This window comes from Gracilinanus agilis, chromosome 3 (genome assembly GCF_016433145.1).
Source record: "Gracilinanus agilis isolate LMUSP501 chromosome 3, AgileGrace, whole genome shotgun sequence".
Taxonomy (NCBI): Eukaryota; Metazoa; Chordata; class Mammalia; order Didelphimorphia; family Didelphidae; genus Gracilinanus; species Gracilinanus agilis.
Genome location: NC_058132.1, coordinates 323,177,070 through 323,203,871, shown reverse-complemented (window position 1 = coordinate 323,203,871; position 26,802 = coordinate 323,177,070). Strand labels below are relative to the sequence as shown.

Below are 26,802 nucleotides of genomic sequence, written 5' to 3'. Positions count from 1 at the left end.
TCCTCTTCCAGAAACTTCCAATTTCTTTACTCCCGCCCCGCCCCCCACGTCTTGCCCCGCGGGGCCCTAGCCCGATTTCTATCCGCATTCCCGACCCCACCCTGCCCGGGTGCGGCCACACCCTCCTGGGCCAGATCCTTGACCTCCCCCCAACTTGTGCCATCTCACCCCATCCCTGGCTTTCTCTGGATCTTTCTGTCGCCCTTCTCCAGTCCCATCTGTCCATTTTTCCAGCCTCTAAGCCTTTTCCTTATACCCCTCTGATCCCACATCGCCAGTTTTTACCTTATTTTAATTAAATCTTATTTTTTTAATCGGCGAAAATTTTAATTTTTGCTGTTAACTGAAATACGTATTCACTTCCCCTTCACTCCTTCCCCCCTTCCCCCCCGGATTGTCAAGCAAGCATTGGCTGCGTTCCAAAAGATCACTCCATCCACACTTAATCCGCTTCCCTTCCCAGAGGGTCACTTTTGCTGCAACATTCCGGAATTCCCCAGTTCTCAACTCACCCATTAGTTCAGCCAGTCACCCACTTTACCAGTCCTTAGTTCCAGTGCTTTGGACGCCCAGAAACCTTTGTCTGCTTTTGAGCGCCCACCCCAACCATAACTTTTTTCCTTTACCAATAATCCCACTCCCCAAATAGTGGTTTGTTATTGTTGTTAATTTTTTTATTTAAAGCAGTTTTTCCCTGGCTCCCTTTTGGCTTCTTTCCATTCAGAGATGAAGGGTAGGACTAAGATCCGGGATCGGGGATTTCCTTCAGTGTCACCTGATCGGGTTTGTTATCTGCGAGGAAAGCCGAGGGCGGAGTGAACCAGGTCACTGGGAGCGGGGCCCAGCCTCCTGTTTTGTAATCTCCGTCTCTGGGAGGGAGATGACCTGGGCTGCCTGGAAGCGGCTTTTCCCAGGGCTGACGGTACTAGTTTTCTGGACCGTTTGACTCCCCCTGCCGGTCACTCTTGGGCAAAGAGGTAGCCTGGTATGAGAATGTTTCCTCTTCTGAGAGGTACCTGAGTTATGTAACTAGGAGAATAAGAAGTGCCTTGAGGGTTTTGAGGAGTGTATTGTGGCATGATAAATTATTCTGCTGTTTATAATGGTTACACTCGGTGGTGGGGTGTGGTAAGGAAATACTAGCTAATTTTGGGTGAAATTACGCTTGTTACTGTAATTGGAGGCTATGAGAAAGGAGGGTTTGGTTTGAAAGTTTTTTAACCAGGAAAATAGGAAAGAGAAATTTGAATCTTGTAGAAAATGAAATTTTTCAACAAGCTTCAGCATTATTGCCAAACAAACAAACAAACAAACAAAAAAAACTGTGTTAAGTAATGGGCTTTAATAAATTGGAGCAAGAACTACTTTCACAAAGTAATTTTCATTCTAGGTCACTGGGATGATTGTTTTTTAAAAGCACCAGGCCACCCTCCTTATTTTCCCCTAGACCTGAAACTAAAGGTTACTTCAATTCTGAAAAGTCAGAACTGCTTTCTTGCCTTTTGTAGCGTTTTTTTGCTTTTATTTTATTAATTGTATCATTGAATCGAATAAATTGGACAATATATTTTTTGCTCCAAACCAAGTATTTTTTCTTATTTTTTTTAACATTTATTAATATTTATTTTTTTAGAAAAGTTAACATGGTTACATAATTCATGCTCTTTCCCCTTCACACACCCCCCAGCTCTCCCCCATGGCTGATTCGAATTTCCACTAGTTTTAACATGTGTCATTGATCAAGACTTATTTCCAAATTGTTGATGGTTGCATTGCAAACCAAGTATTTTTAATATTATTGAGTATCTTTTTGAACAGTTAGTATTCATGTCATCTTTTACTTTTAGAAAATATTTTTTAATTTTCTGGGTTCTTTAGAGATTTGGTGTGATGGAAGTAATACATTTTCCTACAAAACCAATCCAAAATTGAAAAATAAGCAATGACTGTTAAAGACTTTGTTACCAATTTCCTAACATGTTAAAACTTTTTAGGTAACATTCTTAAACAATATTTTATTTTAACGAGGATCCTTCTGGGGAAATGATCTAAATTTGCCTGGGGGCACTGGTAAAATTGCAAAGTATGGTGCCAAATGGTTAGTGCTTTTTAGGGTAGCCTCTTAGAAGAATGGGAAAGTGGAAGTTGCTACTTTTTCTAAGCTTTCTGTGTTTTAAAATGGCAGTGATTCCCATAGTGGGCGCTAGAGCCCCCTGGTGAGTGCTGCAGAGATTCAGGGGGGAGTGGTGATGGCCACAGGTGCATTTATCTTTCCTATTAATTGCTATCAAAATAAAAAAAAATTAATTTCCAGGGGCCTAAGTAATATTTTTTCTGGAAAGGGCCAAAAAAGTTTGGGAACCACTTGCCTAGGGTGTCTTATAACTTGACAAATATGATTTCCTTATTTTAAAAAAAGCTAAAAGTTTGTTGATTTTTAAAAAATGGAATAATAAAGTCATCAACTTAGATTACCTTCATCAAACATTGTGTTAAAATATTTACCTGAAAGAATATGTGTTTGCAAATAATAAAGTCCTTTTTTCTTCCTCTCACTGATTTTAAAAGACATGGAATTTTTAGAGCCAGTAAGACCCTTAGAAATTAAGGCGTTCAATCCACCTTATTTGACAGTTACATTCTCTATCATCCTCAGAATTCTTGGAAGATAATGAAACATTTTAAAAATCACTTCATAAAATAAACTCTTTTGGGGTTAGGGGATTATAGATCCAGACAGAGTCTCAAAAGCTTTTTGACTGAACCCCTTCATTTTATGGATGAGCAAACCAAGGTCCTGTGAGATCATAGAACTATTTACTAGTCTTTTTTTTAATACTTATTTGGTTTTCTGGATAACAGAATAGAATGCATTATGACTAGGTATTAGTCAATACTTTACCTTTTTCTCCCAGGGGTATTGCTTCCCTCACCACCCTTTCTTGTACCACACTTTGTCTTCCCCTTTCTCGTTGATAGAGGAGTCATAATACATAATACCACTTCAGACTCTTCCTAGACCACCTTCCCTAAACAATCTCTCCTTTGAGATTCATACTATCCAAATTTATAATTGGATCCTGAACTGAATAGTTATTTATCTGAAATTCTCCTTTCTTCCTCAATAAATTTAGCGACTCACTCAGTCTTTCTGTCCTTCCCATATTGTACTCTCATACACAAGTGTGAGAATACAATAAGAATTTATTTTTAATATACTGTATTAAATCATACATCAGGGCCCTGGAGTAGAAAAAACCCAGTTCCTATTTATTAGGGAGAATTTCTCTAATATTCCTGTGTCTAGGATCTGGGTCAGAGATTCCATCCAGTCTAGTGCTTTTTGCATTTTCTTTGCCTTTAGGAATCCCAAAGAATGTCTTCTTTTTAACAGAATTTGTTAATAAATGAAAAAGGTAAGGATTCTTTTCTTGTATACTCCACCAACCCACCTATTCTCCTGGCTGGGCTGAAGTTTTGATGGACCACCTTTTAATTTTTAATTAATTAATCAAATTAATTAATTAGCTTTTTAAAATTACCAAATAGATATGTATTTTCATTGAGAGAAGACCTTATGACCTATGCTACTTTATTGGTTATGATACTTACAGAACTAAAAAATGGATATAATCAATAAACTGATAATTCTTACCCCAAAATCATTCTCTTGAGATAATTTTAGTTATAACAAAAGTCAGATTAAAATGTAATGGGGAAATGTTTAATAAAAATCTTTTTTTTTAAGTACAACATAGATAATGTTAATTTGTGGATTTCTAAGTCAGTATTCCTATAGGAATCAGTTTATATTTGCATTTAATACCTCTGGTGTACAATATCAAGAACCAGACAACAACACCCTTAAGAGAATACCAATGTTAAAAGATAGATTTTTGTGCCAGGGAACAGTTGAGGATTATTAAACATACTGTGCAATTTCCCAGATGGATCCAGCCTGCTCCCACCTTCCTTTTCAGTATTGGGCACAGCTTGTTGGCCTCATGCAGTACCTCTCCTAATGAGGACTTATATCCTTGATATACTGGCCATGTTAGTGCATACTAGATTCTGGACATGGGGTATTTCATCCATTTATTTTGTCTTGTTTTTGTATGGATTGTCAGAATTCTTTTCACTGATAAAGGGTCTTTGAGGAGACCTTGCAGTTTTCTGAGGTTTGGTATAGTTAGCCGAGTGCATTTGGAAATAGGAGTATCTGGAGGACATTACCATCTATTTGGAATTCCTCATATCTATATGCTGTGCAGGATGGCTGTGTAGTGAATACTTTTCGGGAACATCACCTTGATGTATCTTGCTAAAAGCTTGAACTATATATAACTATATCTATATATAACTATAATAGTGTATCTGAAATAAACTTGCAAGTATGCCACAGTGTGTATATATGAATACTTCTATAGCTACCAATCAATTTCTTTCATTCTTTATTTTTATACTTTTACCTTCTATCTGAGTGTCAATTCTTAAAAGGGGCTCAAGGACTAGACAGTTGGAGTTAAGTGATTTGCCCAGAGACACATAGCTAGGAAGTGTCTGAGGCCAGATTTGAACTCTCAACCCCTACCCTGATGTTCTTTCTACTGTGCCTACCTAGCTGCCCCTACCAGTCACTTCCTTAGAACATAGTGAAAATGATGCCAAAGTTTTGCTTCATTTGCTTATTATGGATTATCCTGGTTGGTTGATCATGGTGGAACTAGTTAAAGAGTAATGTTATGATTATAGAAATGACAGAGGGTTATTAATAGCAACATCTTCACATGTGAGTCTTTTCTAATACTTGTAAACTCCAAAACCATGACTGATTAGCTTGTCATCCTTTAGGTAACATTTGATTCCTTTCCCTTTCTCTTTCCTATAGTTTTGTGTGTGTATGTGTGTGTGTGTGCGCGCCTTGCTGGTTGTCTAAAGGAATTTAAGAATAATTGTTCTATAAAATGTCAGTTGGTAATATGGTGTAACTACTGAGAGCAGCAGGGGAGTCAACTGTTAAAAATAATGACCTAGCTGAACATGCTGTTGTCTGTTTTAGTTGGTGAAAAAGGCAAGATATATTCCCATAATCTACTTTGTCAAAAACCAAAACAAAATGAGTTCTCCTTTCTCTACCTCCTTCCTTCCCTTTCTCCTCAGAGTATTCCTTTTGCAAAAGGTACCGTGGAGGGATCTGATAGTTTGAAATGCATGGAGTCCCCCCTTGTGGTTTTCTTGGCAGAAATACTGGAGTTGTTTGCTTTTTCCTTATCCACCTCATTTTTCAGGTGAAGAAACTGAAGCAACCAGGGTTAAGTAACTTGCCCTGAGTCACAAAGCTAGTAAGTGTATGTCTGAGGTCAGATTTGAACTTGGGCCTTTCTGACTTCAAGACCATGCCACCTTGTTGCCCCCAAATACTATTTGTATGCTGTAGTAAAAACTTCTCTCTGAGATGCTGAGCTATTAAGTTTTCTGTGTTTTTTAAAGTTTTATTTTGTAGGCTTTATTAGCATTTCACAGAGACTTGTACATCCAGAGTCCTGCTCCCATGCCTCATTGAGATGGGGAGGTGATTCTGGGTTTTTAAAGCCTATTCCATTAGTGTATAAGCTCTGACAAGTTCTACCACATCTAGAAGGGCATCAAAGGAAGTTCTGGCTGGCTGGTTTGCTCTCTAGTGCAGTCTAGCTAAGAATAGAATGACTTATCACCAGGAGGCTGACCACTTGGTTATAAAGTTTTGGGGCATGGTAGCCCATGAAACAAAGAAAAAAAATGACTCTTAGTCTTTTGTGATCCTATAGCTTTTGCAGTGATTGAGACAAAGTAGTAGAAAAAAGGGCAGAAGGTAATCTATAAATATTAACAATGGTTGGTACTCCAAATGAGAACAGAATCATATCAATCTTTCTATTAAAAAAATACCAGAAGACAAAAAGAAATTTTAGCTAAATGGAAGAATGACATCTTGCCCAGGAGCTGGTGGAGTAGGTTTTATTGTTTCCAGAGGCCATGAGAAACCCAAGATGATGGTATACTTAGTCATCTTATATTTTAATTGCTCTTGATGAATGTTTTTAAAAAGTCCACCACTAAAATTGTAGCTTATATTCCAGCATCAGTAGCAGAGGAGAAGGAGGAAGAGAAATCTATTAAGAACTTTTTAAATTGATGAACTTTCAATTAATACCTGTTGGCATTTGGGAATGTCAGTTCAAAGATAGGAGGGAATAGGTAAGGATATTTAAAAATAGTGCTCAGTAGAGAGACCTAAAGTTTGTAACATTACATGGAATATCATGAATATTTTATCTGAGAAAAAAATGGAGGTGCTAGACATGGTGAATCCTAAATAACATAAAAAAAGAAATGGATTACATTTTAACAGTCAGGAAATAATTTGTTACTGATAGTCATTTCTTAAATCAGCTATCTGAAAATACAGTTAAGCTAAAAACTTGTCAGAACAAAAATGAAAATTAATACAAGATTAGAAGACAGAATAAAAGTAAACATAAGAAATTGTGAAAGTAATTATATATAATTCATATCTTAACTATTTTATTTTATTATTTTTAATTAAAAATTCTTTTAGAATATTTTTCCATGGTTACATGATTCATGTTCTCTCCCTCCTCTCTTCCCTCCCTTCTAGAGATGACAAGCAATTCCACTGGCTTATACTTGTCTTATTACTCAAAATCTATTTCCATGTTATTCATATTTGTTTATCTTAACTATTTTAATAAAGTCTTGATGCTAAACAATTGGAAATAGTACAAAGGGCGTTAAAGAAGCAAATTTAGACTTGCTATAGGAAAAGCTTCCAAATGAGTAATTTACAGAATTGTATGGAATAAAATATAACTACAGATGCAAACTGGCAAATGCATATTTTATTTTCAGATAGTTTGGTGGCTCAGCTTTGGATGTTTTAGTTGAGGAGAGTAAGAGTATGGGGTGTGGGATAGGGGGAGATATTCTGATATTTAGATCATATTATATTTTTTTAAGTTCCTACTAACTTGACTCTATCTCTAGGGCTGCCTCAGAATGAATGAAATTGTTCTTCCTAGATCTGTTAATGTGCTTTTATATACCCTAGTACAGTGATCAGGAGACCTAGTGGCAGGCCCTGCCCCACCCAGCCTCACAGACTGTGCTGTTGCCCCCCCAACCCCCAGGGCAGTGAAAAAGGGAAGGGAGTGACCCCGGCCCTTTGCTCAGGGGAGGTAGTTAGTTCTTCCATTGGGCTGCTGGGCAGAAGGGCTGGGAGACATGTTAGAGGGGGGGAGGGAGCAACTCCACTAGAGTCCCTCTGGCAGCATCAGTGGTGCACACAGAGAGGTCCCATAGTTCACTCATCACCCTAAAAGAGGGTGGTGAGATGTGCAAGTGAAAGAGAGGTGTATTTAGGGGAGGAAATATTATTAAAAAAACTTTACATGGATTATTTTGGTTACTTGCTGTTAAACTTTGCCTGAATTTTCTCTGTCATACAAATGGCTCTTAACAGTCAGATTACAAAAGTCAATTGCAGTATTGGTGGATTGCAAGTCATATGACTCCATTTCAAATATCTTACCTTCTTAATGCTTCCTGTGTGACATTGGGCAGGTAACCTCTTGAGTTTCACTTTCCTTATGCATAAAATGAAGTCTTTATTTTCCAATTCTAAATCCTACAAGCTAGATTTCAACTAGTTTTTAATCTTCAGCTTGTCCAAGAATAAGCTCTTAGGTCACCATTAACAAATAGGTTTGACCCAAAGTAATTATATAGACAGTTCACATCCTCTTTATCTGGTTTTTTTTTTTTCTTGCATTTTGACAGTTAAAATGTATGTGTATCCAAGTGGTCTCAATGTGGTATGGATATTTTTATTTCCCAGCAAAAGTATAGTATGCTGTAAAAAAAATAGTTTTTATTAGTAAGTTTATAAAAAAGAAGCCAAGGAAGAAATAAAAATAGCATAAGATTATCCTTTTGTTAACCAAATTCTGAGTATCTGCAAAGCCGAGAGTAGAACGAACGTAAGACTAGCCATCTAGTTGGCTCATAAGGATAGTAAATTGTTGGGTCTTATAATGAACAAAGAACCAAGGCTAGATTAGATGATTGTGGAGGAGGACATATTTGTACTGTAAAACTCTGTGGAAGGCAAACTGAATTTAGAATTGAAAGGTTGGGTGTAGCTAGGAAGGAACATGCAGAAAGCAGAGACCATTAAAGGTGCCCACCTTGCCTCCTTCCCAGAGCAGAGCAGTAGTAGGTGACACCAGGATAAATTTCCAAACATAGACTGGGATTATGTGGGTACTTGCTGGAAATGAATTTCAGGTAGAACGATGGGCTCATGTTTCCACACAGTCGACCAGGTCCATACAAACAGTACTGGAGATTGTGATACTTGATTCAAAACAGAAGAGTTGCAACCTTGTCCCTGTTTTATATGTTGTTGAGTGTGAGCAAATAAGAGCTGATAAGAGTTAGACCAGTAACATGTTTCCCTTAGGACTTCAATTGGAGAAAGATTACCTAATACTTCATTTAAGAGATTCATAATAGCTCCTATTGTTATTGTACTTATATACTTGAATATGTTTGTGTCTCACAACAGTCTTGTGAGGAAGATGCTATTTCCCCCTTTATGTATCAAGAAACTAAGGCTCAAAGAAATTATGTGACTTGCTTCAGGCCCTACAATTAGCTAATGATTATTTGAACATAGTGAACCTTTTGAATTCCAAATCTGACTCTGTGTTTACGTGCTGCATCTCTCAGGCTGGAAATAACTCATGTCAGCATTACTGGTAAAAGAACTATGTCATTTTTTAAAGAGGTGATGTAGGTGGGGAAAAAAAGGTAAAATAAGACTATTATGACATCTAAGAATAATCTATGCTCAGGTTTGTTCAGAGCATTATTAGAATACTTTGGAAATTTGGAGAAGATTCAGAGAGGAGAATCAAAATGATTAAGTATCTAAAATATAGCCTCCAAGAATATAGATAGACTAGGATACTATGATTCAACATAGATCATGGTCCCAAGCTATAGGTGCATTTTTCTAAGTGGTGTATTGATTATTTTAATGATAGCATTATTTTTGTTTCTCCTATAGTTTAGTATATTTTTTCAATATGTTGCACTATAATTCATTATCCTTTTTTAATCTATTTTGTTCTGCTTGAATAAAGTATATCTGTCCAGGATCATATTCTGGTCTTGATTCTTATCTCATTTGATCAAATCACAGTGATTCCTATACTTTGGGCATTTGTATAGATTTCAGAGCCCATGGGTTTTATTGCTGTCTCATTTTTTTGATTTTGTTGTCTAGATTTGAGAGAGAGAGAGAGAAGCATAGAGTGGGGAGGAACTGATAGCCTTTTTCTCTAATAGCTATTATATCTGTGTTGGCAGTTTTCATTCCTTCTCTTTTCAATTTAAAGCCCTTTTAATTAGATTTGCCAGACTGGACAGATATATTCTTAACAGTCCTTTGTATATGTGCCTGGCAGGAACATTCCCTTATTTTAAGCTTTAATCTAGAAAGCCAGATCTAGTTTTCATTTACCAGCTTCATCAGCTTGCTGTTCATTTCTCAACTCTACTTTGCCTTCTCTTGGCAGAAATTATGAAAATACCATCTGTGCTTCTTAAGTCTTGTTTCTTTCCCAAGCTTTCATAAGCTTTTAGTGCTTTCTAAATATCTTCTTATAATATAATTCGTGTACATGAGAAACATCAGAAGTTGGTAGTAGTTAATCTGGTTTGAAAAATTTTGTGAGACTCTAGCTGTCATGTCCTGGATGCATGTCTTAGAAAAGTAGAACCCTCTATTTATTATCAGTTTAACAAGTAGCTGCCTCAGTATCCTTTAGCATTAACCACTATTACTCAATACTTGGTTTTTCTGCTTTTTGGTCTTTTGTAGTTGACCTGATATTACCTTGACATCCACATCTTTATTGGATAGTAAGTAATTGCTTCCTTTTTAGAGGAGCCAGTTCTCCTTTTTGGCAAGAACCAATGATCTTCAATCTGAAAAGAGTAGAGCATACAATAATACATAGAAGTAATTAAAGCCAAAGGCTGGCAAGGAATAAAATTAATGAATTATAACTGTTAATGAGGTTTTATTAGTTAATCCTTGTTCTTGAGCAATTCTTTGCTTACTTTTCATCCATTTCTGAAAGGAGCACTATTCTAATTGATAACTTGGATTGTGGAAAGACATTCTTTGAATCTCCTTTACTTTTTCTGTTAGGAGAAATGTCAGTGTGTACTTTTGTTGTAAGTAACAGTTGATTTGGCTAAGACAGAAAGACCAACTTTCTGCATTCTGTGTTGGCCACTGCAAATATTTCCTTATTGTCCATAGTTTTTGGAAGCATTATCCTCAGTTCTTTGTTTTTTTTACTAATAGTTTCTCTGGCCAACTCTTGAGAGAACTTTCACCTAATTAGTACCATCTTGCCTTATTAGCATCTTGTCAGCCAGACCTAACTTCCCTTTCCCCATATCCTACCAACTTCATTTTTATTTTTTCCCCTTTGAATCCTTTTTTTTTTCCTGGGGATATTTTTTCTTCCTCTGCTGAAGTCTCTCCTCTCCAAATTGCCCTCCATAAATTAAATCTCTAGTCATCTCCACAATTACAAAACCTTCCAAATATAAGTTTTTACATTTTTCTCTTTCAGGGGCCACTGGGCATCTGGAACTAAGGGGTTTGGAAAACAGTTTTAATAAGGTTGAGAGATATACCTAACAATAGCCTTGCAAAAAATGTGTTGAAAAAAAGCCTAGACTTTAATGTCCAAGCCAGACAAGAGTGGGTGGCTGATTCTCAAGTTGCAACCTCATTCATGGGTCTGTAAAAAAGAAAACGAAGGAAATAAGAAGGGAAAGAATTTTTTTCATTTTGGCAGTACATGGAACCAAGATTAATTAATAAGACCTCATTAACACTTATAATTCATTAATTTTGTCTCTTACTAAAATTTGGCTTTAATTATCTGTATGTATTGTGCGCTCTTCTCTTCAGATTTAAGATCATTCTCTTTGCTGGAGCAGATAGTTGCAAAATATGAGTTAGAGAATTCTGTCTTTTTTATATATTTTTTAATGTTATGTCATGTTTGTTTGCTTTACAAAGCAAATGTACAATTCAGGGTCTTTAACTTGTGTTTCCGTGGAATCAGTTTCACTTGAGATGACTGTTGCAAGATAATATGCAAGTTTCAAAATAGTATACTATAACTCTTCCTTTGTAGAGAAAATTGGTTATAAAGCAAAGGAGAAAAAAAGCCATTTCCAAAAATGAGATTTTTAGCCTAGAAAAGGTCTTCTACTTGAGAGGAGGATAGACATTTTCATATGCAATTTGTGGTATGTAGATTTTTACACTTTATTTTTTTAATGCAGTGGTTAGAATTTTAGAGCTGATTTGGGGAATTTGAAATTGGAAAAATAGGGTGGATAGCAGAGTGTTATTATTAAATATGGTGTTGAAAATCTGCAGAAACAATTTTCCTTTGGGCTCCGAGGCAGAAAAAAATATTTCTTTTCTGAGATTTTATGTAGAAAGTATGCCTTCTGGTCCTGAGGGAGCCTATTTTAAGGACATCTTCCAGTGGTATTTGGTATTCAGTATACTAGTGTTGGGCTTGAGTCAGTCCCTCATTATTCTTGAGCTTCTTCTGCACCATGCTATTAAGTTTGTAGTAGCCTCAAGCAAAAGAAGTCATTTTTCATAATTCTACATTTGATCATTCTGTACTTTGGAGCCTGAGTAGCAGTTAGGTACATTGCTCTGCTGACCGTTTATTTTTCTGCTTTCTTTTTAGTTTTGTGAGTTACAGCTATTACAATAGTTGCTGGTCAAATAACATTTAAAAGGGGTATAGTAGTGTTACCATTGTGACACAGAAAACTGAAATTGTAGAGGTTAACAAAGTCATAATCCTAAACAACAGGAGAAAAGGATCTTTGGAAAATGAGCTGGCAAAAAGCATATTGTAGCATCTGTAGAAGCTGGTACAAAAGGAATCTAGCCATCCCTCTCTTTTCTTTATCTTCTCTCACCAGTAGGAGGGTAAAGAGGAATGAAGTAGAAGTAACTTTTTAATAGGTCTAAAAGGGAAACTTGAGAGAAAATTAGTCTGTTCTCTATTAACTACCTGAGACATGTGAATATTAATCTCTCTTTGGAGTTCACTATGAATAGGTTATTGCTTTTCTAACTCCTGGAAAATACTAAGCTATCTGTCATTTTATTGTGTAGTGTAGTAGGGATATAGCATTGATGCTTCTGTTATTACCCAACTTTAGGGGTACCTGATAAAAGTTTTCTAATCTTTATGTGGCAAAAACATTTCAATTACAGGAAAACCAACCTGTGGTTAAACAGAAAGTCACTTGTTAGGATGTACACCATCAACACAACTGCTGGTTAAATTTGATTTAAAAACCTTTAGTGGCTAAGCTACAAGGCACAAGAGAGTACAACTTTGATTTTCCCAATGCCATACTGAGTTTGCATTCCTGTCAGTTTAAAAACATTTAACTATTTGCATTGTACTGATAGAGAATGAAGCTGGCATCTTTCCAATCACTTGTTAAAGTATTACCACTAGGAATAGAGTGTCAGTTTTTGTTCTGAAGTGATTGCTTTTGTCAGCTAGAGCCCAAGAACTTGCTTGTAAGATATGACTTTAATTGGTTATTGTAAGAGTACACATATTTGGGTGTCGGCTATCTGGGTCCTTGAGAATAAGAAAGCTTTCAAAAACAGGTGTGTCTAATGGGTGAACAGCTGGATTGAAGATTAAGGAACCAGATTTCCTTTCCAGATCAATTCTCACCTTTATGCTTAAATTACTATACAGACTGTTTAAGTGGTGTGCTTTGGTACATTCTGGAAAAATGAGTTGCTTACCACTTTTGTGTCATAGTTGTGAGGATAAATTAGATCAGTAACTGAGCAAGGTAGATGAGTTGCATTTTTTAAAAGGAAAAAAAACCAAGGACATTAAGGAAAGGGGAAAGACGACTGTAGAGTATGTTGTTTCAGGAATCCTTTGGGCTTTCTGCCACCAATTTGTTGGTAATGTCTAAAAATGAGTGACTAATGGTGCTAGAAAAACACTAGAATGGTGATGGCAAACCCATGACACGTGTGTCAGCATTGACATGCATAGCCATTTTCGATGACATGACCACATGTGGCCACATACAGAGAAGTATGGGGCTGCATGCCGAGGATGAAACATTTGCTGTAGTAAATAGTGTAGACACTCTGTGCACTATAGATGACAATTCTGCCTATATTAATTTACCTTTTCTGGTTTATTAAATACAGTTATATATTACAATTATACATTTTTGTTATTTAAACTATAAATATTGCGAAATTATGGTTTTTTTCTCGAAGTGACACACCATCCAAGTTATGCTTAGTTTTTTGATGAATTTTGACACACCAAGCTCAAAAGGTTACTCATCATTGCACTAGAACCTCATGTTCTATTTTTTTGGTTTCTTTATGAGCTCTCTTAGATTTAATGATCACTTTTATGTACATGACTCCCAGATTTATGCATTTAGACCTACTCTCTTCTGAGCTCTAGTATAATTAGACTTGATCTTAAATAAGTACTACTATTGAGTTATGACCAAGAAGGGCAAGTTTGAAGGGAGGGAGCACAGTGTGCAGCATGTAGGAGATGATACTAAATACTTGCTAATTAAATTGATAATCAGATTTTTTTTCAGTCTGACCCCTTTCATTTTGTGATTTTGGTTAAACTAAAGATATGTTTGGTTATTCTCATGCTTTAGATTGCAAAATTTCTAATTTTGCTTTTTTTTTTTTCTCTCTCCAAGGTGTGAAAGGATGGCCTTTGTGAAGAGTGGTTGGCTGCTTCGACAAAGTGAGTGATGGACTTAATTTATTTTTATACAGTCTTAATAAATTCTAGTATAAATAGTTCTGTTATTGAAACAGACCTTTTTAAAGTAAATACAGAATTTTTTGAACACATTCTTAATTTTTCTTGAGGAAGAATTTAATAACTTTATGAGCTCCTGGTATAATGGGGGGGAAAGCATTGGATTTGGAGTAAAACTCTGGGTTGAATTTTAGTTCCAACACCTATTGATTTTGTGTACAGGTCATGAAAGTCTCCTAGTCTTGTTTGTTCCCTTTCTTCTGTAAGCTAGTTCACAGTTTGTGTAAAGAAATGGCCTATTAGATGTTGCCTAAATTATTTGTGGAGAAGAAAACTGAATCAGATTCTGAATTGCCCAAGTAGCAGACATAATAGTGATGAAGACTTATCCTATAAAACCCATAAGGAAGGAGAGGATCAAATCTAATCTAAACCATGTATCTTACCTGGAGCTTTAGCAGAGTGCTTTGTCCATAGTAGACACTTAATGTTTGTTGGTTTCGACAATGAATTCAGTGATTTTTATCCAAAACGAAATCTCTTATTCTACTCTTTAATCTTAGCTCCAAAAGAACCTTATTGAACAAATCTGATTTCTTACCGAAAGAGGATTGAAAGGCAATTTTAGCTTTATCTTTCACATTTTGGCTACTTATGTCTTAGCTTATAGGCCCAAGTAAAAGGACCCCTACCAGTAAATTGCCTAGCCACATTTCTAGGGAAGGGAGAGTTAGGAGATTTCCTTGTTATTTGTGAGTCTATTCATTTGCCCCCAGCTGCTCTGCTTGGTTTAAGCCTATCACCAGGAAACTTAACTCATTGTCATAGAGATTACTTCAGCTTTGGTACTTAAATCTCATCTATATCCTTAATTGTTTTTGCTGGGTTGGAGGGTTAAGGGTTGGCCCAAAAAACTCTTCCCAAAGCCTCTTTTACGGAGGGCTCAAAATCACTGCCACCTCCTCATTTGTCACCAGCTGCTCTTCTTGGTTTGACTGCTTCATCATCCTTAACATGATATGCTCTGTGGGGGAGCAGAGGAGGTAGAGCTTTCAGTTTTCTTTAAATATTTATATATTTCAGCTTTTCTTCAATACACTTAATATTTCCTTAGATACAATATTCCCCCCTTAGATAAGAGATTATCTTTTTAAAAATTGATATCATCAGTGCTTAGCACAGTACTCACTACGAAGAAGGTGGTTAATAAATATTTATTTTATTGATCCATAAGACTATATGTAACAATAAATGTTATTATTTTATTTTTTATTTGAAAAATTTTAATTAATTTATAATATTTTTCCATGGTTACATGATTCATGTTCTTTTCCTCCCCTCCTCCCATCCCCCCTCCCGTAGTCAATGAGCAGTTCCACTGGGTTTTACATGTGTCATTGATCAAGACCTATTTCCACATTATTAATATTTGTATTAGGGTGATCTCTTAGAGTCTACTTCCCTAATCATATCCCCATTGACCCATATGATCAAGCAGTTGTTTTTCTTCTGCGTTTCTGCTCCCACAGTTCTTTCTCTGAATGTGGATAGCGTTCTTTCTTATAAGACCCTCAGAATTGTCCTAGATCATTGCATTGCTGTTAGTACAGAAGTCCATTACATTCAATTGTGCTACAGTGTATTCTTCTCTGTTTATAAGGTTTTCCTGGTTCTGCTCCTTTCACTCTGCATCTATTCCTGAAGGTCATTCCAGTTTACATGGAATTCCTCCAGTACATTATTCCTTTGAGCACAATAGTATACCGTTGCCAACAGATACCACAATTTGGTCAGCTATTCCCCAATTGAAGGCTATAAATATTTTTGTACAAGTCTTTTTCCTTATGATTTGTGTGGGGTATAAACCTAGCAGTGGTGCTGGATCAAAAGGCAGACAGTCTTTTTAACACCCTTTAGGCAGAGTTCCAAATTGCCATCCAGAATAGTTAGATCAATTCACAACCCCACCAACAATGTATTAATGTTCCAATTTTGCCACATACCTTCCAACATAATAAATGTTATTCAGAAACATAAATTTATGTTTTAAAATATATCAGTTTCTGAATTTAGCCAAAGTATTGACTCAGAAGAAACGATTAGTGGGTTGCTTAAATTTCATCTACCTGAAAATGGGACTAGACCAGATAATTGTTAAAGATCTTTTCAAATTCTGCAGTACTTTGAACAAAGTATAGGATACAACTCTTAGGATATCTGCTTTATTATTAAAAGTAGCACCTCCCTTATGAATACTTTTAAAAATACTTTTATTTTTTTATTTTAATAACAAATTTCCACATAAGTTTTCTAAAGTTATATGGTCCATATTATCTCCCTTCATTCTTCCCTCCTCCCTCCTGGAGCTGATAAGCAATTCAGTCTATGATGTGTGTGTATGTGTGTGTGTGTGTATATATATATATATATTTTTTTTTTTAATCACACAAAACATTTCCATATTCACTTTTGTAAGTAAATGCTCTTATAAAACCAAAACTCCAAAACATATACCCAAATAAACAAGTGATAAATCATATGCTTCCATCTGCATTCTTACTTCAATAGTTCTTTCTCTGGAGGTAGATAGAATTCTTTTTCATAAGTCCCTCAGAATTGTCCTGGATCATTGTACTTGTGTAATTAGAATCTGTTACCCTAAAAAAAAAACCCCAGCAGCCCAATCTCTTCCTGTTGTTTCGTGCCAACATAGACAGGATATAAATTCTGTGGAGTTCTGCCTCTCGTGCTCTTGCCTTCTTGTTGCGGCTTTGGTGGAGCGGGCTTTTTGAGCAGGTAGAAAAACTTAGTCACTTGGTTCTATTTTGTTACATAATAAACTTTATAAAATATAATACTTGAAGTATTGGGCATTAATTTAAATCCTACATACTGTCATTATTAGCAAAGTCTGCCACATTTGATTGTTCCACAATATTATAGTTACTGTGTATAATGTCCTGGTTCTGCTTATCTTACTCTGCATCAGTTCACATAGGTCTTTCCAGCTCTTTCTGAAATCATCCTGTTCATCATTCCTATAGGACAATAGCATTCCATCACCATTATATACCATAATTTGTTCAGCCAATTCTTTGCCACCATAAAGAGAGCATCTATAAATATTTTGTATTAACAGGTCCTTTCTTATTTTTTTTTTAATGTCTTTGGAATATAGACTTAGTAGTGGTATTATTGGATCAAAAGATATGCATTCTTTTCTAGCCCTTTGGGCACAATTCCAAATTGCCCTCCAGAATGGTTGGAATAGTTCAAAACTCCAGCAATGCATTAGTGTCCCAATTTTGCCACATCCCATCCAACATTTATCATTATTCTTTACTGTATATTGGCCAATCTGAGGTGTGAGGTGGTACCTCAGAGTTGTTTTAATTTGCATTTAATCAAGAGTGATTTAGAACATTTTTATGTTTATTGATAGCTTTGATTTCTTCATCTGAAAATTGCTTATTAATATCCTTTGTTTATCATTTGGAAAAGGACTTGATTCTTATAAACTTAGTTTTTTGGGCAGCTAGGTAGCTCAGTGGATTGAGAGCCAGGCCTAGAGATGGGAGGGTCCTAGGTTCAAATGTGGCCTCAGATACTTCCCAGCTGTGTGACCCTGGGCAAGTCACTTGACCCCAATTGCCCACTCTTACCACTCTTCTGCCTTAGAGCCAATACACAGTATTGATTCCAAGATGGAAGGTGAGGGTTTAAAAAATAATAATAATAATGAAATAAAAAAAAATATCCGTAAAACTTCATTACTACACCTGATACCAAGTATTAATTTGTATTCTAGTGATTTGAGTATGTAACATATCTCCTTCTACTAGACCATAAAAAAATTCTAGGAGAAGAATGATAATGTTTAAAAAAAAACAAAAACAAAAACTTAGTTTTTTATATATTTGAGAAATGAGACCTTTATCCGAGAAATTTGTTATAAAATTTTTCCCCCCATTTTGTTTCACTTCTAATCTTGGTTGCATTGGTTTTGTTTATGCAAAATCTTTTAAATTTAAAATAATCAAAATTAATTTGTTTTACATCTTGTAATATTTTCTCTATCTCTTGTTTGGTCACAGATTTTTCCCTTCTCCATCGATCTGATCTATTCTGTGATCCCCTAGTTTACATATAATATTGCTCTTTATGTTTAAATCATATACCCAATTTGACCTTATCTTGGTATAGGATGTGAAATATTGATTTAAACCTAATTTTTCCCATACTATTTTCCAGTTTTCCCAGCAGTTTTCGTCAGTTAGTGGGTTTTTATCCCTAAAGCTGGGATCTTCGGCTTTATCAAACTAATATTAGCTTGCTGGGGTCATTTATCCCTAATCTAGTACATTGATCTACCCTCTCTTTCTTAGCTAGTACCAGATTCCTTATGAATTCTTTCTACTATCTTAGTAGAAAAAACATCCTACTTTTTCCTTTTCAACATATAACTTTCTAACCTCAGTTCTCTTCTCTGTAAAATGAGATGATAAGAAGAGTTGATTTCTTAGGTTCCTTCAAGCACTGTCATTTGATCAGACAGTCCCATTCTTCCCATTAATCCTAAGGCTTAGGGTTGTTATGTATCATAATAGTTATGAGTAATAGATGATTTGTATAGGTCTTTTAGGTTTCCAGAAGACTCCTGAACATTCCTGTGATAGAGGGAACATAAGTTATTCCATATGTCATACCAGTGAATTCACAGCAGATCTGAACTTTTCTGCTCACTGTCACACAGCTCAAAGTCACCACTTGAATCTAGGTTTTCTTGTTTCCAGGTTGAGTGCTATTCTCCATCTCCAAGATGTATCTGTTAGGCAATCAGCAAGAATATAAAAATGTTTTGAAAAAGGAGGGAGGGTGATGTGCTTTCTTTGGTACAGCTATCATAAGAAATTTCTTTAGGGCTAAGAGACCTAAAATTTAATCTTTTTAAAGGGGGCTTGGCAAGCATTTTGAGAGTCCTTATGAGCTGTGGAGCATGGGAAAATGAATGGGAGATAGGTTTTGTTAGCTCAATTCAACATTTAGTGTTTTATTCTTAATTAACTTGTTGATTCTGCAGTGAATTGATCACACTTTATTTTATACGATGTGAAAAACAGTGCATTAAGCATTGCCATACTTGAAAATTTTCATTTTACTGTGACCTGTCTTATTTTCTTTTTTTTGATTGCCTAGTGAAAGTTCCTTAACCTTTCTCAAAATGTGAAATGGGATAATTTATTTATATTACAGTATTAGAGAACAAGATGATGTGTTATTTTGCTTCAAGGCATCATTTTCTTGTTTCAGGCACAATTTTGAAACGGTGGAAAAAAAACTGGTTTGATTTGTGGTCAGATGGACACCTCATCTATTACGATGACCAGACAAGGCAGAATATAGAAGATAAAATTCACATGTTGGTGGACTGCATCAATATCCGAATGGGAAATGAATGCCGAGGTGATAAATTTTGCTTCATGCTATTAAAGTTCTGTTCCTTCTATTTCTTTTTTTGATTAGCCTAGGAGACATTTCTGTATTCACATTTAACATTTTGGACTTCGTTAATGAATTGAAATAAAACTAATATAAGTCATATTGAAAATCCTGATATTTAATCTTGGGATTTTAAGTGATAGGACCTTAGCAATGGTCCCTGGATGGTGGTATAAGCTACGTTTCTGCCAAATGTATTTATATATTTAAATCTTTGAAGGATCCCTGCTCCCCAAGCTTTCTAATAGTGAAAAGGTGCAAATCATTCAGTTTGTGATGTGTTTGAAGTTTAGTTTTGTATTTTATTCAATTTAATATTTAACCATTGCAAGGTATAAAAATAAAACATTCTTGTTTTTAACTTAGTTCCTAAGATATTTGAAAATACATTTTTTCAGAATTTTAAAACTTGACATTTTACTCCTATATTTTTCATTAATTGCCTAATGATAGTTATGATCATGATTTTCAGTTATATAGTGCTATAAGGTTTACAAAGTGCTTCATATAGTTTGTCTTATAAGTCTATAACCTCTGACCTTATCTCACAAAGTACAACCTAAGGAAATGAAGTGTTTGGAAACAATAGAAAGATAATTATCTTTAATAATCATAAACCCCCGAGGGGCAGAAGGCAGCTTCTGTGATTGCTTAATCTAACTTCTTGCAGTACCTAGTACGTAACTAGGTACTTAAGTTTACATTGAAACATAATGAGTAGGGCAGGTAGGTGGCATAGTAGATAGAGGGTTGGACCCGAATCAGGGAGGCTCATCTTCTTGAGCTCAAATATGGCCTCACACATTTATAGGCAAATCACTTAACTCTTTTTGCCTCAGTTTCCTCCTCTGAAAAATGAGCTGAAGAAGGAAATGGCAAACCACTCCAGTATCTTTGCCAGGAAAACCCCAAATGAGATTGAGAAGAGAATCAGGCATGACAAATAGTGACAACAATGAAAAAGCATGATGCCTGAGATGTGTGACTCTTAGTGAAGTAAGTAGGTAGTGCAAGTAATATTAGGCCCATTTCACAGATGAGAGACTGGAGTTAAGAGAGGTGAGATGATTTGTTCATGGTCCCACAGCTTTATGTGTTTATGTGAGAGAGGACTTGGACCTGGGTTTTGTAAGGATAGTATTGGACCTGTATTCCTACTTGTATAATCTCTTCTTAGTTATTGATAAAAGGCCAGCTGAATAGCTGTTGAAGGTGAGCAGTTGGTACTCTTGGGCCTAGTAAATTGACTGGCTGTAAAAAGTCTCAGAGACAGATATATAAACATACCTATATTTAATATCTTAAAGCTGTAAGGAGATAAAATATAACAGTAACAGGGTTCAAGGATAAGGAGTTCACTAAAAACTATGGGCCTCTTAACTCAATCCCACCCAACTCCAAGGCCCTCGCAAACCCTCTTCTGTCCGGGAAACTGGACCTGCTCTTTCTTCTCATCTCCATCTTCCTCAAAATCTATCTAGCCAAGCCTATTTCTAATATCTTATAAAATAATATATGAAATTTAAAAATACTGTCTCAAGATGGTATGTCTGCAACTGCTGTATTGCCAGCCTAGCCAAAAGTTGGTTCTGGTTGAGTAGGGAAAGGCTACCTGCCTGGATAGGCCAAAGCCTGTGACTTAGTATCCTATAAAATATATATGTGCATATATATACATAATACTTATTTTTTATTAAAGTCTCCCACTCTTCTAATTTTTTTCTGTAGATTTTCATCCTCCTGAGGGCAAACCAAAAGACCGAATACTGCAAATTGTTTGTCGAGATGGGAAAACTGTCAATCTTTGTGCAGAAAGTGCTGATGATTGCTTGTAAGTGTGGATCTCTTGCTGAAAATATATTTTCCAATTTGATTTCCAATTAAACTTATATTGTGGAGGGGGTGGAGTTGAGAAGAGTAGGAGGAGAGTTTACCTTCAGGCTGGAGAGTAAATGACTGAGAGAAGGGTGGAGGAATGGTAATAGGTCTTTTCCATCTCTAATTACTGTGATTCCATTTTCTGATTCTCTTGGGTTTTAGCAGAAGTATTGCATTGTAATGAGAGTGACTTCACTTAGCAACTGTACAATTGTTTTGTACTTTTTCATTTTAGTGAACATTTGACTTTAAATCTAAATTGGTTTGTAGGCAAAGTTAAATGTGTTCTTAAATTCTGCATATTTCTTGGTTATTTCCATATTTCTCTTTTCAAGAAAAGATAGTTAAAATCCTGTGATTTTTTTTTTTTTTTGAAAATAAAAGAGCATTAACATTTATGTTTTTGTAGTCTTTTGCTCCTCATTGTCTTCCTTCTGATTGAGGGTAGTAATGTTCTTCTAGTTGCTAAGATATGTATTAGGAATATTATTATTGATTAAGTAATAAGTTCTGATGAGTTGAGTGGCAGGAGTTTCTATTGGAATCCTCAGGTGGGATTTTTTTTAAACTGCCACTCTTAGCTCTAAAATTCTGAGCAGTTCTCTGCAGTCTTGGGACTAAGCTTGGTTCAAGACAGAGCTGTTCCAAATTCTCTGAGACTTACTCTAAAACCTTTGGAAATACTTGGAGTAACAGCTTTTGGAGAGAGGAGTACCTTAGGGATCAGCATTAAACTTAACAGAAGAAAAAGATTTTTTTTCCTCTGACTTTTAACCCAGATTGTAGGCAGGCCTTACTTAGGGCAACTCTGACTAACACTGAAACTTATCATTGTTGGAGACCTACCTAAAGGAAGATATGTTATTTAGTTAGAATAAGAAGATCAGTGTAGCCTGGGTGTTCTGAAGTATCTGAAGGTTTTCTGAAGTCCTGAAGTGTTGCCTTGTGGTGTCAGATGGTGGGTGATATTAGGTGGAAATCTCTTTAGTGATAGAAAATCCTTCTTTTTATATCCTTTTACCTTTTACAAATCCTATAATATTAATAAAATAGTTTTAATTTTTATATATATTAGTCTTCAAAGCCCGTTCATTACTGCGCACAGCTTTGAGGTAAAAGCTTCACAACCAGAAAGCCTCTTGTTTTGGTTTTTACCTCACAAACAACAACAGATACAAGGGACTTTTGGACACAATTTCCAAAAGTATCTACAATTTAAGATCTTCTCTTACATATGCAACCTTGCGAATCTGTGATTTCTCATTTTCTTTTCACTCCCCATGTTCAGTCACTTATCAAGCCTTTTCAGTTTTGCTTTTACACCTCTCATATGTCCCCTTCTAGCCTAACACATAGCCACTACCCTAGTTAATACCTCCATCACTGGCCTAGTGTAGTGGGTCTTCCAAGTTTACTCCCTGCGTCAGGGTCTCTCCCAGCTCTAATCCATCTCTCCTCCATGCAGTAACAACTGTTGCCGAAGCACATCTATGGTTTCAAAGCCCTGGCAAACTATTTTCTTCAAGATAAAATAGAAATTCCCCTGGTTCACTATATCTTTTTTTTTAAACCCTTATTTCTCTTAGATCTTTTTTGCACATTTTGTCACCCTCAACACAAAACTACAAAGTTTATTAACTTTAGGTTCATTTTGAATCTCAATTATTGCATGTCTTGAGTTTTTATAGTGTAATTCTGATCTCTGTTGGTTTGATAGACTGGAAAAACTGTCTGGCTGTCAGACTTTAAAGGTGATTTATACCATTGATTGTCATGATGCAGAAATATGTACTGAAACATCATAGTTGAATAGAGTGATTATGTCTAGTTTAAAAATCTACCTTCCTTCTAAAAATGACACTTGATGCACAGTCAGCAGAGCATGTGCTTTGCATTGCCTGGTTGTAGTATGTCTGAAAATAAGGAGTATCTGAAATGTAAAGCTAACTGATTGGTAAAGAGTTTGAGCTCATATTCAGAGACTTGAAGAATCTCAGAGTTGTAAGGAATTTTGAGGCCATCCATTCCAACCTTTACCTGAAGAGGAATTCTTTCCCTTTATCTTGCCTGACAACTGATTATCTGATTTAGCCTTTCTTTCCTCATAGGTCTTTAGGGATGATAATAATTATCAACCTAAGAAGTTCGTTCCATTTTTGGATATTTCTAACGATATTCCAGATGTCATGCTTAAATTTGCACTACACTCACCCCGTGTCCTGTCAATTTTGTTTCTTTTCAGTGTGCAAAAATCTATCATCTCACTTTCCTTCCTCCACTCCTCCCCCCAAATTGAGAAAGAAAAACATAACTTGTGTTACAAATATATATAGTCAAAACAAATTTCCACTTTGGCTATGTTTAAATATATAAACATAAATAAATAATCTAATTCTTCACTTCCAAGTTTCACTTCTCTGTCAGGAGATGGTGGGTAGCAAGTTTCTTCATTACTTTGCTAGACTCATGTTTGGTCTTTACACAGGCCAGAGTTCCAATACTTTGTATTGGCTCCCAAGGCAGAAGAGTGATAAGAGAAGGCAATGGGGATCAAGTGACTTGCCCAGGGTCACACAGCTGGGAAATGTCTGAGGCTAAATTTGAACCTAGGACCTCCGGTCTCTAGGCCTAGGTCTCAATTCACTGAGCTACCCAACTGCCCCACCGTGTACCCTTATTACATGAGATAATTTTCTTAACATTCTTTTCCCTTTCCCCTTCTCTTTCTGTCCTTCCCTTAAGATCAAGACTTAACAGAACTACTCCCAGATCTTCTGTATAATTATAATTAGACTCCTATGATCCTGATTATAAGATCCAGAAGGGCACATGCATCATTTCCCCATATTAGAGAGGGAGCAGTTTATTACTGTTTAGTCCTTTTTAATTGTTCATTCATGCTTCCTTTTTTATGTTTATCTTTGTGTTTGAATTTTCAAGTTTTTTACACAGCTCTAGTCTTCATCTGCAATGCTTGGATGTCTTCTGTTTTTTTTAAAGATCCATCTTTCCTCCCTGCAAGATTATATACCAGATTTTGCTGGCTAAGTTATTCTTGTCTATAAGCCTTCACCTTTCTTGAATATCATATTCCAAATTCTTCACTTCTTTCTAGTTGTGGCTGTTCAATCATGTATAATCCTTACTGGCTTCTGGGTACTTGGATTCTTGCTTTTTGGGTATTTGTAATATTTTTTTCTTTGACTAGAAGTTTTGAATTACAACTAACATGTACCTGAGAGTTTTTGTTTTGAGTTTTCTTGACTTGAATTCTGTTCCTGTTTTCCTCTGGTTCTAAGAGAGTTTTCTTGACTTGAATTCTGTTCCTATTTTACTCACTGGTTCTAAGAGATCTGGATAGTTTTTTCTTTTTCTTTTTTTTTTTCTATAGATGACTTTAAGATTTCTTGAAACATGAAATCTAGAAACTTTTTTGGGGCATTCTGGTTTCTAAGTAGGCCTAGATTCTTTAATTTCTTTTTGTTCTGGATCTGTGGTTTTTGTTTTGATATACCTTGTTTTCTTTCCTTTTTTTTCCCAGTCTTTTCACTTTGTTAAACTATTTCTTGTTGTCTTGTGGAATCATTTTCTGTTTGGTCTATTCTAAATTTTAGGGAGTTTTATATTTGGGCAAGGTATTTTCACTCTTCTGCCCAGCCAATTCTTGGGCCTTTCTAATTTTACCCCTACAAAATTCTCATTTCTTTGGAGGGAAGTTGACTCTGCTATTATGGCTTCTTGGCTCTGCTTCTCCAAATTTGCCTCTTTATCTTTTATCTATTGTATCTAATTTTATTCCTTGAGGTCAAGAAAAAGTTAGGCTCTTTAATTAGCTATCTGAACTTGAACAAATCACTTTTCTGACCCTTGTTTTCTTGATGTAAAGTGTGGATAATTAAAGTTGGATTGCTTCTTTTTTTTGGTAAATAAGAATGTTGACTCAAAAAGATTTAAGCATTAATAGCTTAAAACTGCTCTAAGAATTTGTGATACCCAATGTGGTGTTCAACAAGCTAATGGGTTAGGAAAGCAATTTGTAAACTGTAAAGTGATGGTATGTCTGCGAATGGTAGTGTTATTATTCCTTAATTAAAACACTGCTTTTAATGTTCCATGGCTATAAGAAGGTAGGTGTTCCTTCCTTCTTAAAGAGTGTGCTTTTGGAAAACACTTTGGTAGGCAGGTCCTACAATTCTAGAAATGCTTCCCCCCTCCTCCCCCCAAATAAAGATTAAGAAATACCTTTTAGTTCTGTTGTCTTTGGTGAAGCCTTACTGAATTCAGAGAGGTTGTTCTCTGGAGGTGATACTGTTTTTGAACAGAGCAACTTGATGACTTTCTAGTAGTTGGGGCGTTAACATCATTAATAAATACCCTATGCCTTAACCAGTGGAGCTAATGGGCTTGAGAAGGTAGCTTATGTAGTGAGATCTATAAAATGGACTCCTATAAGAGGTTCTACCTGTTATGCAACCTTTTGGACAAAATAAGGAAGAATGTTAAATAAAACTACCTTTTATTGTCTTCCCCAGGGCCTGGCAATTTGCACTCCAGGATGCCAGGACAAATACAGTAAGTTTTTGGGTTTGTAGCAACACCTCAACCTTTTTGGGGTCAGAGAGACATTGTTAGTGTTTATATATGACCTAATTGGACTAAGGTGGGGAAGTCTAGACAAAGTAATTGGAAATGATATATGGGCTAATTGATCACATCTCCCATGTTTCCTCATTTGGTGCCTGATAAGTAGATCGTAACAGTGGAAGTGAATTATAGATTTGGGGAGGCTCTTTTTTTTTTTTTTTAAACCCATAATTTCTCTGTGTATTGGTTCCTTGGTTGGAAGAGTGGTAAAGGTGGGTAGTGGGGGGTCAAGTGACTCAATCCACTGAGCTACCCAGCTGCCCCCTTGGGGAGGCTCTTGATGCTGCTAATTAGACCATGGCTAACTAGGCAGTTTAGTTTAGATTAACCAGCCTCTGGTAGGCATAATATTGGTTAAAAGACATAAATTATTAGTTTTTAAATAAGATGTAATAGCCCATTGGATTATGCTGTGTTTAGAAGTTCGGGTTTACATGTTCGGGTTTCTGTGTATACATCTTGAGATTCTGAAACGGATGAGGTATGATCATATTTATTAAATATTGCATTTGGCCTTAAGTAATTAATAATGACATATCTAATTTTATACAGGTCAGTAGTAGTATATCAGACCTCCTCCTTTATAATCATCTTTTAACAAATTGTATCATTATTCCCGAATGTCACTGCCTAAAAATTAAATTACTTAGTGTGTTAAAACATTTTGTATGTCAGGTAAAGCAAAAGACAGTTTTAGACACATAGGAATGAACATTGAAAATGGAAGTAAAGAAAATTTTTTAAAAGTTTTTTTTTTTCTCTTTTAAAAGTTTTGTGAGCAGGGAACAGCTAGGTAACTCAGTGGATTGAGAGCCAGACTTAG

The 26,802-nt window shown here is 35.7% G+C and overlaps 1 protein-coding gene across 1 annotated transcript in view; it reads left to right on the top strand.

Moving 5' to 3' along the window:
* PLEKHB2 (pleckstrin homology domain containing B2) overlaps positions 1–26,802 on the top strand; it is a 44,640-nt gene that overhangs the window by 5,013 nt on the left and 12,825 nt on the right. The window contains exons 2-5 of the mRNA XM_044666657.1: positions 13,894–13,940; positions 19,269–19,421; positions 21,186–21,288; positions 25,868–25,907. Of these exons, the coding sequence (XP_044522592.1) occupies positions 13,904–13,940; positions 19,269–19,421; positions 21,186–21,288; positions 25,868–25,907 (333 nt within the window). The 5' untranslated portion in view covers positions 13,894–13,903. The remainder of the gene's footprint in view (positions 1–13,893; positions 13,941–19,268; positions 19,422–21,185; positions 21,289–25,867; positions 25,908–26,802) is intronic.